The sequence below is a fragment of the Cupressus sempervirens genome, chromosome 5 (assembly GCF_028749045.1).
Source record: "Cupressus sempervirens isolate cs-2001-9-10 chromosome 5, ASM2874904v1, whole genome shotgun sequence".
NCBI classification, from domain to species: domain Eukaryota; kingdom Viridiplantae; phylum Streptophyta; class Pinopsida; order Cupressales; family Cupressaceae; genus Cupressus; species Cupressus sempervirens.
In genome coordinates, this window is record NC_143122.1 from 1,018,847,303 (window position 1) to 1,018,859,883 (window position 12,581).

The following is a 12,581-nucleotide window of genomic DNA, read 5'->3' on the forward strand; positions in this document are numbered from 1 at the left end:
ATTTTGTCTCTTAAAACTTGATGAAGTACGATTTATATGTCAAATTATTGCGAGGAGATAAGATTAGATAAGACACATTTCTTAGAAAGGAATCATTCCCATCGTGCATGTATAAGATGGAGTTGAAATCATCAAGAAAGTTTCTTATCTATTTTCTGAAAATCCGAATTCATATTCACTCTGATTAAGACAATTGAAGCCTTCAACTTATGAATGTACACAACTTATTTCAAGATGGCATGAACCATTGCATGAATTAATAGATTCAATTAGACCAGCACTATCCAATCACTTGCATATTGTTGAAATACCCAGCAGGCACATTATCGGACTACTTGCATATTATTAAAGTATCTGATAGTCACAACATTATTGTCATAGCATAGATCTCAAAAATCTCTTATAACACTCCCATTAGTTGCATGATATTACTGTCAAATTAGGGACAACAAGGACTCTGTAATGCATATTTCTGATATATCTGAAATAGCAAGGATTCGCTATAAATACTCTTCTTCTTTAGGAGCACATTGAACATTATCATAATTCAATTCTAACAGTAACATTGGCTATTCTCTCTTAAAATATTGAGTTATCACAGGAATAAGATAAAAGAATTCAAGTATTTGTCCCAAAAATCTTAAACCATCAAGAAGGGACATTACAAAAATTCAAGGATATATCTTACATGATATCTCTGTGCTATTAAAATGCCCTTAAATTTGAAAAATACAATTTCTTCCTCTGTTTTGCATTCTTCTACTTCAAAATCCATGTTTTCCCTGATCAGGTCCAGATTTTTGGGAAAAATAAATTCACCTTTTGACTAGCTGTTCTTTTCCGAAAATGAGAGATGTGCTGCTACGTAAAGGCTTATTATTTCAAGTTGTCCAATGGTATGTCTAAAAGATAAAATGTGATCAGAAAAACATGAATGAAGTCTTTGCATGTAGAAAGCTCCAAATAGAACATCAAAGATTAGGACCCTTCTTTTTTAACTTTTTTCTAAAACTCCTTTTCCTGCTAAATGCTCCGTCCTGCAGGAATGAAAGTCTGCATATTAGACATTCAGAAGAAGTGAGGGGTTGAGAAGCAGATCATCACATCATCCACTATGCAATCAATGCTTCATAAACCATGTTTTTATCATCATCAATGTCTTTTCCAATCAAAATCTCATATTATTAAAAACAAGTGCCAGAGAAAATAGCTTGTAGAAAAATTAAAAATTTACACCATCATTACAGGAAACAAGAGCAGAGATGAATTAATAGTTTCAGAGTTAAAGACAATCAGATAAATGCTTATTTACATTTGCATTAACTAACAAGAAGTAGGAAAGTAAAGCTCAATATGCATCAGAAACAAATTTTAGAAAAGCGGCAAGTATATTGAAAACAAAATTACCATGGAAACAACCAGCCTTGAAAAAAATCAAGGAATCCTACATTCTGGATTTGTGTATAATTATATAGCAGATGCATTTGCAAGTGGTTAGCAGCCAAAAGATTAAACTAAATGTGTTGACAAGGAGGCACATATGATGTTTAGGAAAGGAATACCAAATTAAAAAGAAACAGGTACAGATAAGGGAAACAACTTATTTTCTGGCATCCTAGGTTTGGTTCATCATAAAAATGTCTGAACATAATTAAAAAGAGAAGTAAATATGCTATTCGTATAAAATGCATAATATCCATTTAACCAAACAGCCCCACCCCCCCCCAACAAAAAAAAGTTGGATGAATCAAAATATTGTAGGTAAGCCCGAGAAATTGTGCCTATGATGGGGAGGTAAACTTGGTGCACCTGTAGTAAGGCAACCCACAACTTGGAAAACATGCACACATAATAACCTGTTCAAGATTAGGGCATGTTCATCTTTAGAATCGGATTCGACATAACGTTATTCCTAGTTACCCTAACAATAAAACACCATAGAGTAATTAATTAAAATTTAAGACTTTTATCATCTGTTCGAAATATATTGGTGTTGAGATAGCTAGTCAATCAAATCAACCCATTAATTGTCAACCAAACATTTCTGTAATTTGATTTAGAGGTGGTTGGATTGGACATGGGAAGAGAGCTAAATATGAAAGAAATGGCAGGATGGGATTAGAAATAGGGTGGGCTAGGCCCTTTTTATCAAATTTAACCATTTTTTTTGGGAAATCTGCTATTTTCTTGAATTGAACTATATTGCGATACTATTTGCTTGAATTGCACATTGGATGTTGGTAGATACGCAAGGGTTGGTTCTTCTAAAGTTTGATCATTACGTCGAAATCCAAGTCTACAAATTGAAAAATAGATAACTGGAAAGAAATCCCTCTGTCGAAAATGAAAACAATTTTGTACAGAAGCTCGGTGTTTGGCTTATTCATAACCTAAAACACAATCATTAACTGTACCTTTCATCATGAAAGCATGATGTTAATGTTTCAAAAAAACCCTTTTAATAAAATGCTGGAATTAGAAGCAGATTTAGCTGTGGACCATAACATGTGTTATGTGCACAACTTAATTTTTTGTTATCACTGTCAGCTTAGGCATTGTAAATTAAAAACTTGAGCTACATTTGTGTCTTATTGTCACATCCCATCAAATAAGCCATAATTATGAAACGAATGACAAATGGCTGGGGTTCAAAGATGCTCAAAACTGTTTTGAGATGATAATGACAAAGAACATAATATTAATACTGTGAATAACATAAATATTGTTTCACTTTGCACAAGAACAAAAATAAAAATGGGTGATGTAATTCTTGAATAAGATAAGCTTTATAAAAATGTCAAGTCTGATATTTCTCATATCAGGTTAATCTCTTAGATCAATTTCCTTTATCAAATGGAATTCTTCTGCTTACTCTGCTCTCAAAATTTGTGTAATACTCTTTTATCGTTGCTGCCTTTTTGCTTGGAATGACATCTACTTTATACTTCATTTGTGAAAGGGTCAGCACCTTTTATTACAATTGAGTCACTACTTTTCTTTGTTGCCTTTGAGAATAATATATTATTCCTCAAATTGCTCATCTGATGTCCTCCTCAAATGAAACTTTCTCCACTTTATATTTTCTAATGTTGGGGAGAGTCACACCTCATCATGGCTGTCCTTGGCAAGGGTCACCGCATTCCACAATGCCCTTTGAAAAAGTCGCAAACTTCCATAATTACCACCCTTTGAAAGAGTTAAGACCCTTTGTCATTGTTGCCCTTTGGAAGAGTCACAAGCTTTCAGAATTAGGACCCTTTGGAAGAGTCAGCACCCTTTGTCATTGTTGTAATAACCTTCAACTGGTTAGAGCTTAATAAGAAATCATTTTCTTTCACAATTTGATGGTTTGACATTTTGTCAAATACTTGGCAAGCATTTTCCCATACTAGCTAGTGCTACGGGATATATAAGTAAATTGCTCTAGTCTGATCTAATCAACAATTTATGTATTTTCAGCTAGCAATCATCTACAGTTAACTCCAATGCCTTTTCTCAACAAAACAATTTCTTCTACCATTCACTGTTTGCTCAAAAGAAATTAAAAATTACAATTCATTTATTAAAAAAAGAGAACATGGAACCTGGAAATGATTACAATAAACATTCAGCTCACCAAAGATCACAGCCTTGGAATGATATGCTACAGCAGTCAAACATTGCACCTGTATATTGAGATTGTAAACTAGAAATGCAAAATCTGCCCAAATTGTCATTGGTAAATATAGTGTAGCCGATAGGTTAATGTCGTCGGTAATTGTGATGTACCCGACAGCCCCTTCGGGAAGGTTCTTGTTATGTAGCCGACGGGCCCCTTCGGAAAGGTTCTTTGGGATGGTATATGTACGACTTTGGATCATGGTTGTAATCATCATTATAAGCATTATGTAATCTCTTTGGCATATGCGAATAATAAAAAGAGTACTGTTGTTACATGTTTTTGTTTATTGTCTATATGCATCAATCTATTTACCCATACGGTAAACATTTGGCGCTGTTGCCTAATGGACCTGGAACGAAGGCAGAGGAATGAAGACTAATGCCAAATCAGCTTAAAAAGGATAGGAATAAGATAAAGGGAAAAGATAGAATACGCACTGCACAAGGAAATTTAATTTTGGCACAACAGGCCGAGCGCAAATGGAGGTTTCAGTAGATTGCCGACGGACACCGAAGCACTGAGGAATTGTTGGAAGAGACTTGATAGCAGTTGGATTTGGTGGAAGAAGCAAGGGAGGAATTTCTAAACCTGTATACACCAAGGGAAGAGAATCCAGACGGAAGGGAATTAACTTGCATGGCTCAAAGTGCCGAGGGAGCATGACCATGGAGTGAACTCTTCATCTGCAATACACTTCCAGAACAGACAACTTCGCTTACCGAAGACCTTTCTTCACCAAAAAATGTAGTTGTTGGAAATAAGATGACTATCCAGAACAGTACCGGTGTGGGAGTACAAAGTGCCAGTGTGGGAGTGCAGAGTGTCAATGTGGGAGTACAGAGTGCCGGTGTGGGAGTACAGAACAATGCTGGTGCTAGAGAGCAGAACAACGCTCGTACACAAAATAAAGTAATAATGGCAAGACCAAAGGAGAAATCGCCAAAGTTTGATGGTGATGGAACGGCCGATCCAATCCGACACTGTAAGACATGCGAAACAATTTGGACGGCAAATGGCATAACTGACAAAGATGAATGGGTGCGACAATTTCTAGCAACCCTAAGGGGTGTAGCAGTTGATTGGTTTGCCGACACAAATCACCAAAAATTAACATGGGCAAACGTTAAAAAGGAGTTTATCACCGAATTTCAATTAATACGCAACGACAATGAGATTGTAGTAGAAATATACAAGGAAAAAATGAAACCATCCGTGCATATGCTAGAAAGCTAAAAGAATTAATAAACAAAATGGAAAGTAAGCCGGCAGATGGGCTTAAGAAGAGATGGTTCATTGAAGGACTATGCTCAGAGTTGAGGAAGAAAATGAAAATTGTGCCGCCATATTCATACACCGAAGCATACAATCGGGCGATGGACTTAGAGTGAACAGAAAACGAAAAATAAGAAAAGTAGCTCATCCGACTTAGATGAAGCATCTTCGGAAGAAGATAGCAGTGATGAAGAAAAGGGCAGCAAGAAGGTCCAAGCTCTCCAAAAGGATATGATCAGAATGATGAAGGAATTTAAAAATATGCAGAAAGAGACAAAGGGGAATGAGCTATGGTGCATAGAATGTAAGACAGAGGGTCACACGAAGGGATCCTGTCCGAAGAGCCAGTTCTGTGAGATTTGCCAAATTATGGGACATTCCTTAATAGAATGCCCCTTCAATATGAAAACAAGAGGACCTCAACAAGTGGTTCTAACATAGGAGGCTTCCGTGTCTGGAGGGAGTGGAAACACCAACAATGAGGGTGCCATGTTAGGAGGATACAAAAATAATAGAAGAGGGCAAAACAACAATACCAACAACAATGCCAACAATAATAATGGGAGCCGTAGCCGAATTCAGTACGATGCGAACGACCGCCCAATGGTTCAATGTCGAGCATGCAATTTGTGGGGCCACTTTGCCCAAAATTGTACATTGGCAAATGCACCAAAGTTGTTATGCAGATGGTGCGGTCCTGGAGATCATGAAGATGCCAAGTGCTCGAAGTCAGGAGTGAATTTGATCACCATCAGGACGAACGAAGAGGAGGTTCTGGCAATCACACAGAAACAAGCAAAACTGTACCCTAACCTGACGGAAGCAAAAAAGAGATTGGAAGAAGCGCGGGCAGAAATTGAGAAGGCAATGCAGGCAGAGAAAGCACACTTGAAGGACACTACTGGTACCTTAGCAAGGAACTACGCGAAACAGAGCATCATGAGGCAGATATTACAAACTGAAGTACCAATCAAAATAAACGATCTACTGCTTACAATGCCTCAGCTTCGATCGGCACTCACAAACATCGCTCCAACTGCTAAATTACCAGGAGACCAAGGAAGGGAGAAGAAAACTAGAGCAAGTGCAATGGACCTAATGTTGTTAGCCCTCACATCCGAACAACATCCGGCGGTCGTCGAGATGGGTATATTAGGAACGGTCCTTTCAGACACAGTTGTGGACGGAGGTTCAGGGGTAAATGTCTTACCAGAAGATACTTGGAAGAAGTTGGGACAGCCGACGTTGTGGCCACCTACGTTTGATTTACTAACGGTAGACCAGCATGGGATCAAACTATTGGGAATCCTAATGGCACAACTAGTGACTATTGGAACACAGTCATTCCTACTCGACTTCGTCGTTCATCCGTTGAAGAGGAGAGGATATGACGCCATTTTGGGCCGGGAATGGCTTGTGCAAGCAAGGGTTAAGCATGACTCGAAGAAGAATACACTATCAATGGAAAGCAGGGGATGATGATTCATTATTGATTTATACACACAATTGGTGGGTGAAGAAGCCGTATCATTTGATTCGAAGAAGAGGATGAAGGAAAGTAGTGATTAGAACCCAATGAGGAAAGAGTCCTACGATTGGAAGGTGGATCGATGGATGATGATTTCGATTCGGTGAACGGCCTTTTCCATTGACAGATGGAGGATTACGAGCTCTTTCCGAGCTGTAATATGTTAAGGGTTGACGAAGGTGAGAAAGAAGAGAGAAATGAATGTCCGAAGGAACACAGAGAAGCGGAAGAAGGAAAGGTGGTTACGACTGAAGCTGAAGGGAAGAACATATAGTACGAACCCAAAAAAAGTAAAGATTCCACCGTACGGAACACAGTGAACAAACCGCACGGAAAGAAAATGTTACATCGAACCATAAATATAATAGAAAGGTGCTGGCAGCAAGGAAAACACATCATACAATTTTCATAGGAAACAAAGAGTAAGGGTTTAATAAAAGCTTCAGCAATACGGAGTGAAGGTTCTAAAATCAAGAATACAGTTATTGACAGCAACGAATGGCAACCGACGGAATTTATGATACCAAGTTTGAGGATCGCGCTGGAGAATAAGTTGGGTGATATGGAAAGCCTGAGGGAAAGGTTGCATAATCTAAACAAACCCGAGGAGAAATGGCTATTGGCACAATGGGCCATGGAGGTGACACAGAACAGGCGTAAAGCATGGCATGATAAACCCCTGAAACTGAACAAGTTTCAACCAGGACAGTTGGTATTGAAGTATGATGGACGGAATGAAATCAAACCAAGCAAGTTTAAAGTCAAATGGGTCGGGCCATACCAGATCCAGGAAGTAGGTAATAATGGAGCAATAAAGTTATGGACATTGGACAGGCAGGAAATTCCAGAAACGGTGAATGGTTCCAAGTTGAAAATATATCATGTGCGAACTATTCCGTCATTACCGAATATCATGGACCAGTAAAATTCAGTACAAGGAAAGAAGTCATCAAAGTCACTATACAGTCACCGTATGGTGACCATACGATAGCTTCAACAATAACTGTACAGCTTTTTTAGGGGCCTCATGTCCATACGGATTATAGAATCAAGGATCCCTGTTATTCACCATAAGGTAGTATGAGTTGTCTTGGCAAGCACCATACGGTTGGGTTCAGGAGATTACTAAAACACCGTACACTAATCTTCTATTTCACCATACGGCCAATTAACGTAAGGGATATATAATCGTTGTACGGCCATTCTATATGACATGTTGGGCACTGTACGGCTTCTTTCAGGCGATTACGAAAACATCTCAAGCATTCCGTATGCTAGTAAGGAAAGTTAAGGGCCATACGCTCAGAAAGAACAGTGGGAGGAATTTGATTGCTCAGGGCTACAGAAGACCACCGTATGACGATTGCTTGGTATATGTTGACCACCGTACGGCAAGGAGTCGACACAGGATTTGCATAGTGAGAACTAGAAAGACCACGTACGGAAAAGGCAAACAAATATTAATCCAAGGGTTGTACAACAATTATAAAGCAATTGATGGACACTGTATGACGAAGTTAGAAGCAGAGAAACCACTGTACACCATTTCCTTGCTTGTTTTTTGTGTTTCACATGGTCTGTATGGCATAGGAGATAATAAATTGGAGTCAGAAGAGCAAAAAAAAAAAAGGACAACAAATAAAAAATGTTTAGAATGAATAATGCATGATATCGAAGGGAAGGGAAAGGCATAAAAGGTAGTAAAACATAAGCGGTTGCTAGAAATAGTGTGGGATCGGAAGAAAATCACAAAAATGGTGTGTTCTATGGAGTTTTTGTGATGCCCCCTAGACCCCTAGTCGTTGCAGTTATCAGTCATGGGAAGTGTGACCAATTGATGAAACCTGGAGCTGTTGTAGGCATAGTGTGCTAGAGGTGGAAAGATCAACGAAGCAAGACTTTCGAGAGGGGTGATACGCTTTGAGGTACTTGGAGTAGGTGTTGGACATGAAGCTGTCTTGGTGGATGCATAGAGAGCTCGGGAGGAGCTGATCATCCAATTGAAGGCAGTACAGTGACACTTGGCTAAGGGTACCCAGGAGTTGGAAGTAGAGAAAGCAGCATGGGTGGCTATCAAGGTTAGCTTGATTAAGGAGACAGTATTGTGTTAGCAGAGGCTACAGATGCAATGTGGTTTGGATTTGGTGCAGGCACGAGACGACTATGAAAGTGGTGTGACAGAAACATATCTATTTGTTGTAGTTAGTCAGTTAATGTATTCCATTTTGTTAATCTCTCTCGGATATTTTGTAATTGTCATCCGGAGACGACTTTTTCTTTTGGGGGGGATGATATCGTCGGTAAATATTGTGTGGCCGACAGGTTGATGTCGTCGGTAATTGTGATGTAGCAAACGGGCCCCTTCGGGAAGGTTCTTGTTATGTAGCCGACGGGCCCCTTCGGGAAGGTTCTTCGAGATGGTATATGTACGACTTTGGATCATGGTTGTAATCATCACTGTAAGCATTATGTAATCTCTTTGGCATATGCAAATAATAAAAGGAGTACTCTTGTTACATGTTTCTGTTTATTGTCTGTATGCATTAATCTATTTACCTATACCGTAAACACAGATGAATCTTCCCAACTCCACGTGCAGCTACAGAAGTCTCCACCAAATCACTCCAACACCTTCAAACTGGAACACATGCCCTATAATCTTGATTGCAAGCCCCTAAAACTGAAATGCAGATCTATAACTTGTAACCGCAGGTCTGCAAATCAATTTCAGACTTTCAAAAACACGCCAGACACTGCCTAGGATCAGTGACGATAGCCTCCAAAAATCCCATAAGTAATCTTTCAGCCAGAGCAGTATAATATCAATGTCCAACATATATACAATCTCAAAATTCTCCAACCCCAATCAGCTCCCCAAACAGAATATAACAGTAGGGGAAAAGATTCCACAATTCAAATTAAACAATTCTCAGAATGTATTCCACCATACCTCAGCAGTGAAAAAACATAACCAGCTATCAACCATTATACCTTAGCAAAGGCACTTAAACCAACAAACTCAGGAAACCCATCACAAGCAACAAAAGAAAATAGCCAATTGGATGCCTTTCTCATCAAATGGGCTCATATTTATAATCTCTAAATGGCACAAGTTTCCCAAATGAACTCCATTAACAAGCTTCCTGCACATAATAAAGTGTCATTATAATATAATTTATTAATTGCTTTTGTCTCCCAAAAATGACATTTTCCACCATAGCATAATATTTTGACACACAAGGCCATTATTTCCTTTGCCCACGATTTAAAACTTTTCAACCCAATTCCAACGACCTATGATACTAAGATAACCAAACATACAACACCAACAAAAATAGCAACCTCGGCATATTTAGATGAATAATATTAATAATTCACCCGTCTTGCAAAAACAACTGAAGAAGGATTAGAATCGAAATCTGACAACACTAGAGTGATCCCGATGAAGAAATACGATGAATGAACTTGATAGAGTGACTTACTATAAATAGACACTCCCTCCAAGATTCTTGGAGCCCAAACCAAAAGCTCGAAATAAAAACTGAGAGCATCAATCAATTCCTCTAACTCAACTAAGCTCATTGCAACCAACAATTTAACTTACTATAAATAGTAAGTCCCTCAAATGGAGCCAAAACGCACCATAGGTTGTTGGAAAGCCTATAGCCCCACAACTGAGACCTTCAAATCCCACTGTCAGCTCATGAGGGTCGCGATGGTGAACAGACCAAGCCAGCTGCAAAAGCCTACTAAAAATGGGAGCATTATAGTCATCCCTCCCTAAGATTGCTTGTCCCTAAGCAATCCGAAAGCAAAATGAACATCACAGCCCACCCGAATCCCAAGGGTAGAATTGTGTACTACCCCTACAATGTACAAGCAACTCCTGTAGCATTAGGATCCAAATAACTGATATCAATGACAGAATCATTTGGAAACTAATTGTGGCCACTGATGGCGATAAACAACTCAACAAAACTCAATCCAACTGAAATACCAACTCTGTCAACATCCAAGTCCCTATCAAATTAACACTCAAAACCAATTGTACTATGGAGATGATAATGACCATAAATACTTGAATCACTATCACCAACTCCAACCTCTGATAAACTGTCCTAGGTGTGTGGATACTGCAAGTGGTCTAACTTGTAGTTGTCGATGCCATCTGCAAAAGATGGTGCTAACCCATCCCATAATGGATGCTATGACACTGGAGCCAACCTATGCCAACATGAAACTCGATCCTCTACTTATGAGTCAAAAGAGAAGTGATGAGCACTCCTCACAATGTAATGCCAATAAAAACTCCCAATCTTTGTCAAGTGCTCGTCAATATCAAACAAGGAATCAAGAGATCGCTCCCATCTCTGACTTTGAATTACTGTCTGGGTAGGGTCCTGGGTAAAACTCTTAGCAAACCCAACCACAAAATCCCTGCTGGGAAGCATTTTAGACAAGGTCTCCACAATCTTCCCCAGTAATCATTGTATAGCACAAGAGCCTTGAATGAGAGTACCCTCAAATACTTTGTATAAATCCTCTTGCAAATCTGAGCTCTCAAGCAAATGCTCCATGAATGACTTAGTACAATAGAAATTATATGTGGAAGCATCAAGCTACTCCCTCGCAATCCATAATTGATCCCTTTGAAAACATGACACTGCCAACTATCCAATGCTACTAGCTATATGAGAAGAAATAGATTCGCTTCCATCATGAGAGCCCGTCTCCATCAATGGTCTCACCTCCTTTGTAACCTATTGCACCCATATCCTGGATGGATGTGTCTACCACATCATCACATCCCTCATTCCCAATCGTGGAAGCAAACTAACCACCAACCACCACAATATGCAAATAAATTGGATTTGTAGTTGGTGTAGACCGAACAGGCTCCAACTCCACGGTTACATCATCCAGATGTGACTATGACTCCTAGAGAACCAACTGCGAACAATGAAGAGAGTACATTGTCATCTTAAGCTCATGGGTGAGCTCAACCACCTCCTCTTTCCCTAACAATGTCTCATAATAGGTGCTACCCCACTCTAGAAGGTAATCCCTATTAGTAACTAACTGTCAATAATTATGCTTCAAGATTCTAACAACCTATTGAAGTGCATGAACCTTTTCGAGGGAAAGACTACTATCATCATCCTCATTTAACATTAGAGCATTGTAACTAGATGCATCTAGCATATGATAAATAGCATCATAATGCTCCAGAGCTGAAGTGATGTCACTAATACTCACCTTCAGCTGACTAGCCACATGATGTCTTTGTATCCCGTAACTCCTATGCAAGCTCTTTGTCTCACTAAATGCATTGTGATAGAAAACTGAATTAGAGTTGCTCACCACATGATCGCTCATTGCGTATTTGCCACTCCTTACACATCTGCAATTGAGATATAACTACTCGGTACCTCAACCAACACTTCCTTTGCTGAAGCGGAATCCCTCGCTATATTAAACTCCTCACACAACTCTACTTCCTCCTGAATACCCACCTAAAACCCCCTCAGAGTCATCACCTAATAATTGGCAGGGGGTATCATACACAATGCAACTCATAGCATCATCAAATGGATCATCAGATGTGTCCATATTATCTGCATCCACCTCTCCTAACAAAGCCTCAACAATTGACACTTGACTCTGCACACGACTCTGTCATGTTGTGAATCAACAATGCTAGAGCCTAACCCAACATCTACTGACTCCGCTATAACACCCAAATCACCAACAACACAACTGGATGATTTCATACATGCACCGGTCCCACCTGAGGAGGCAGTTGCCTCCTGTACTGGAGCAACACTATGACAACTGACATGTAAATCTCCAATAACAATTACCTCCTCGAGAGAATCTGAATAATCAGTGGTAACTATAGCCCCTACACTATCTGTAGTGACAACTCTAGAATCCTGAACCCATTGACACTCAGTGCTGCTCTCCACTAATAGCGCTAACACATCCACATGTCTCTATGTGGAAAGTCCATCATTAGAACTACAAATAGGACTAGTGGGTACTGTAGTGAACATAGGTACAGCTACCTCCTGAATGCCAACCGGAGAGAACTCAAGCGATGTGAGTATCGCTGATTAATCG

General features: G+C 39.4%; 1 protein-coding gene across 5 annotated transcripts in view; it reads right to left on the reverse strand.

Moving 5' to 3' along the window:
* Positions 1 to 342: 342 nt before the first annotated feature.
* EMB3108 (DEA(D/H)-box RNA helicase family protein) overlaps positions 343 to 12,581 on the reverse strand; it is a 242,759-nt gene continuing 230,520 nt past the window's right edge. For 2 of the 5 annotated variants that reach the window (XM_089833304.1, XM_089833306.1), the window contains exon 7: positions 343 to 1,037. In XM_089833304.1, the coding sequence (XP_089689430.1) occupies positions 972 to 1,037 (66 nt within the window). In that variant the 3' untranslated portion in view covers positions 343 to 971. Of the gene's footprint in view, positions 1,054 to 12,581 lie in introns of all 5 variants that reach the window. The other 3 variants (XR_016365147.1, XM_089833307.1, XM_089833305.1) reach the window with 3 other exon arrangements.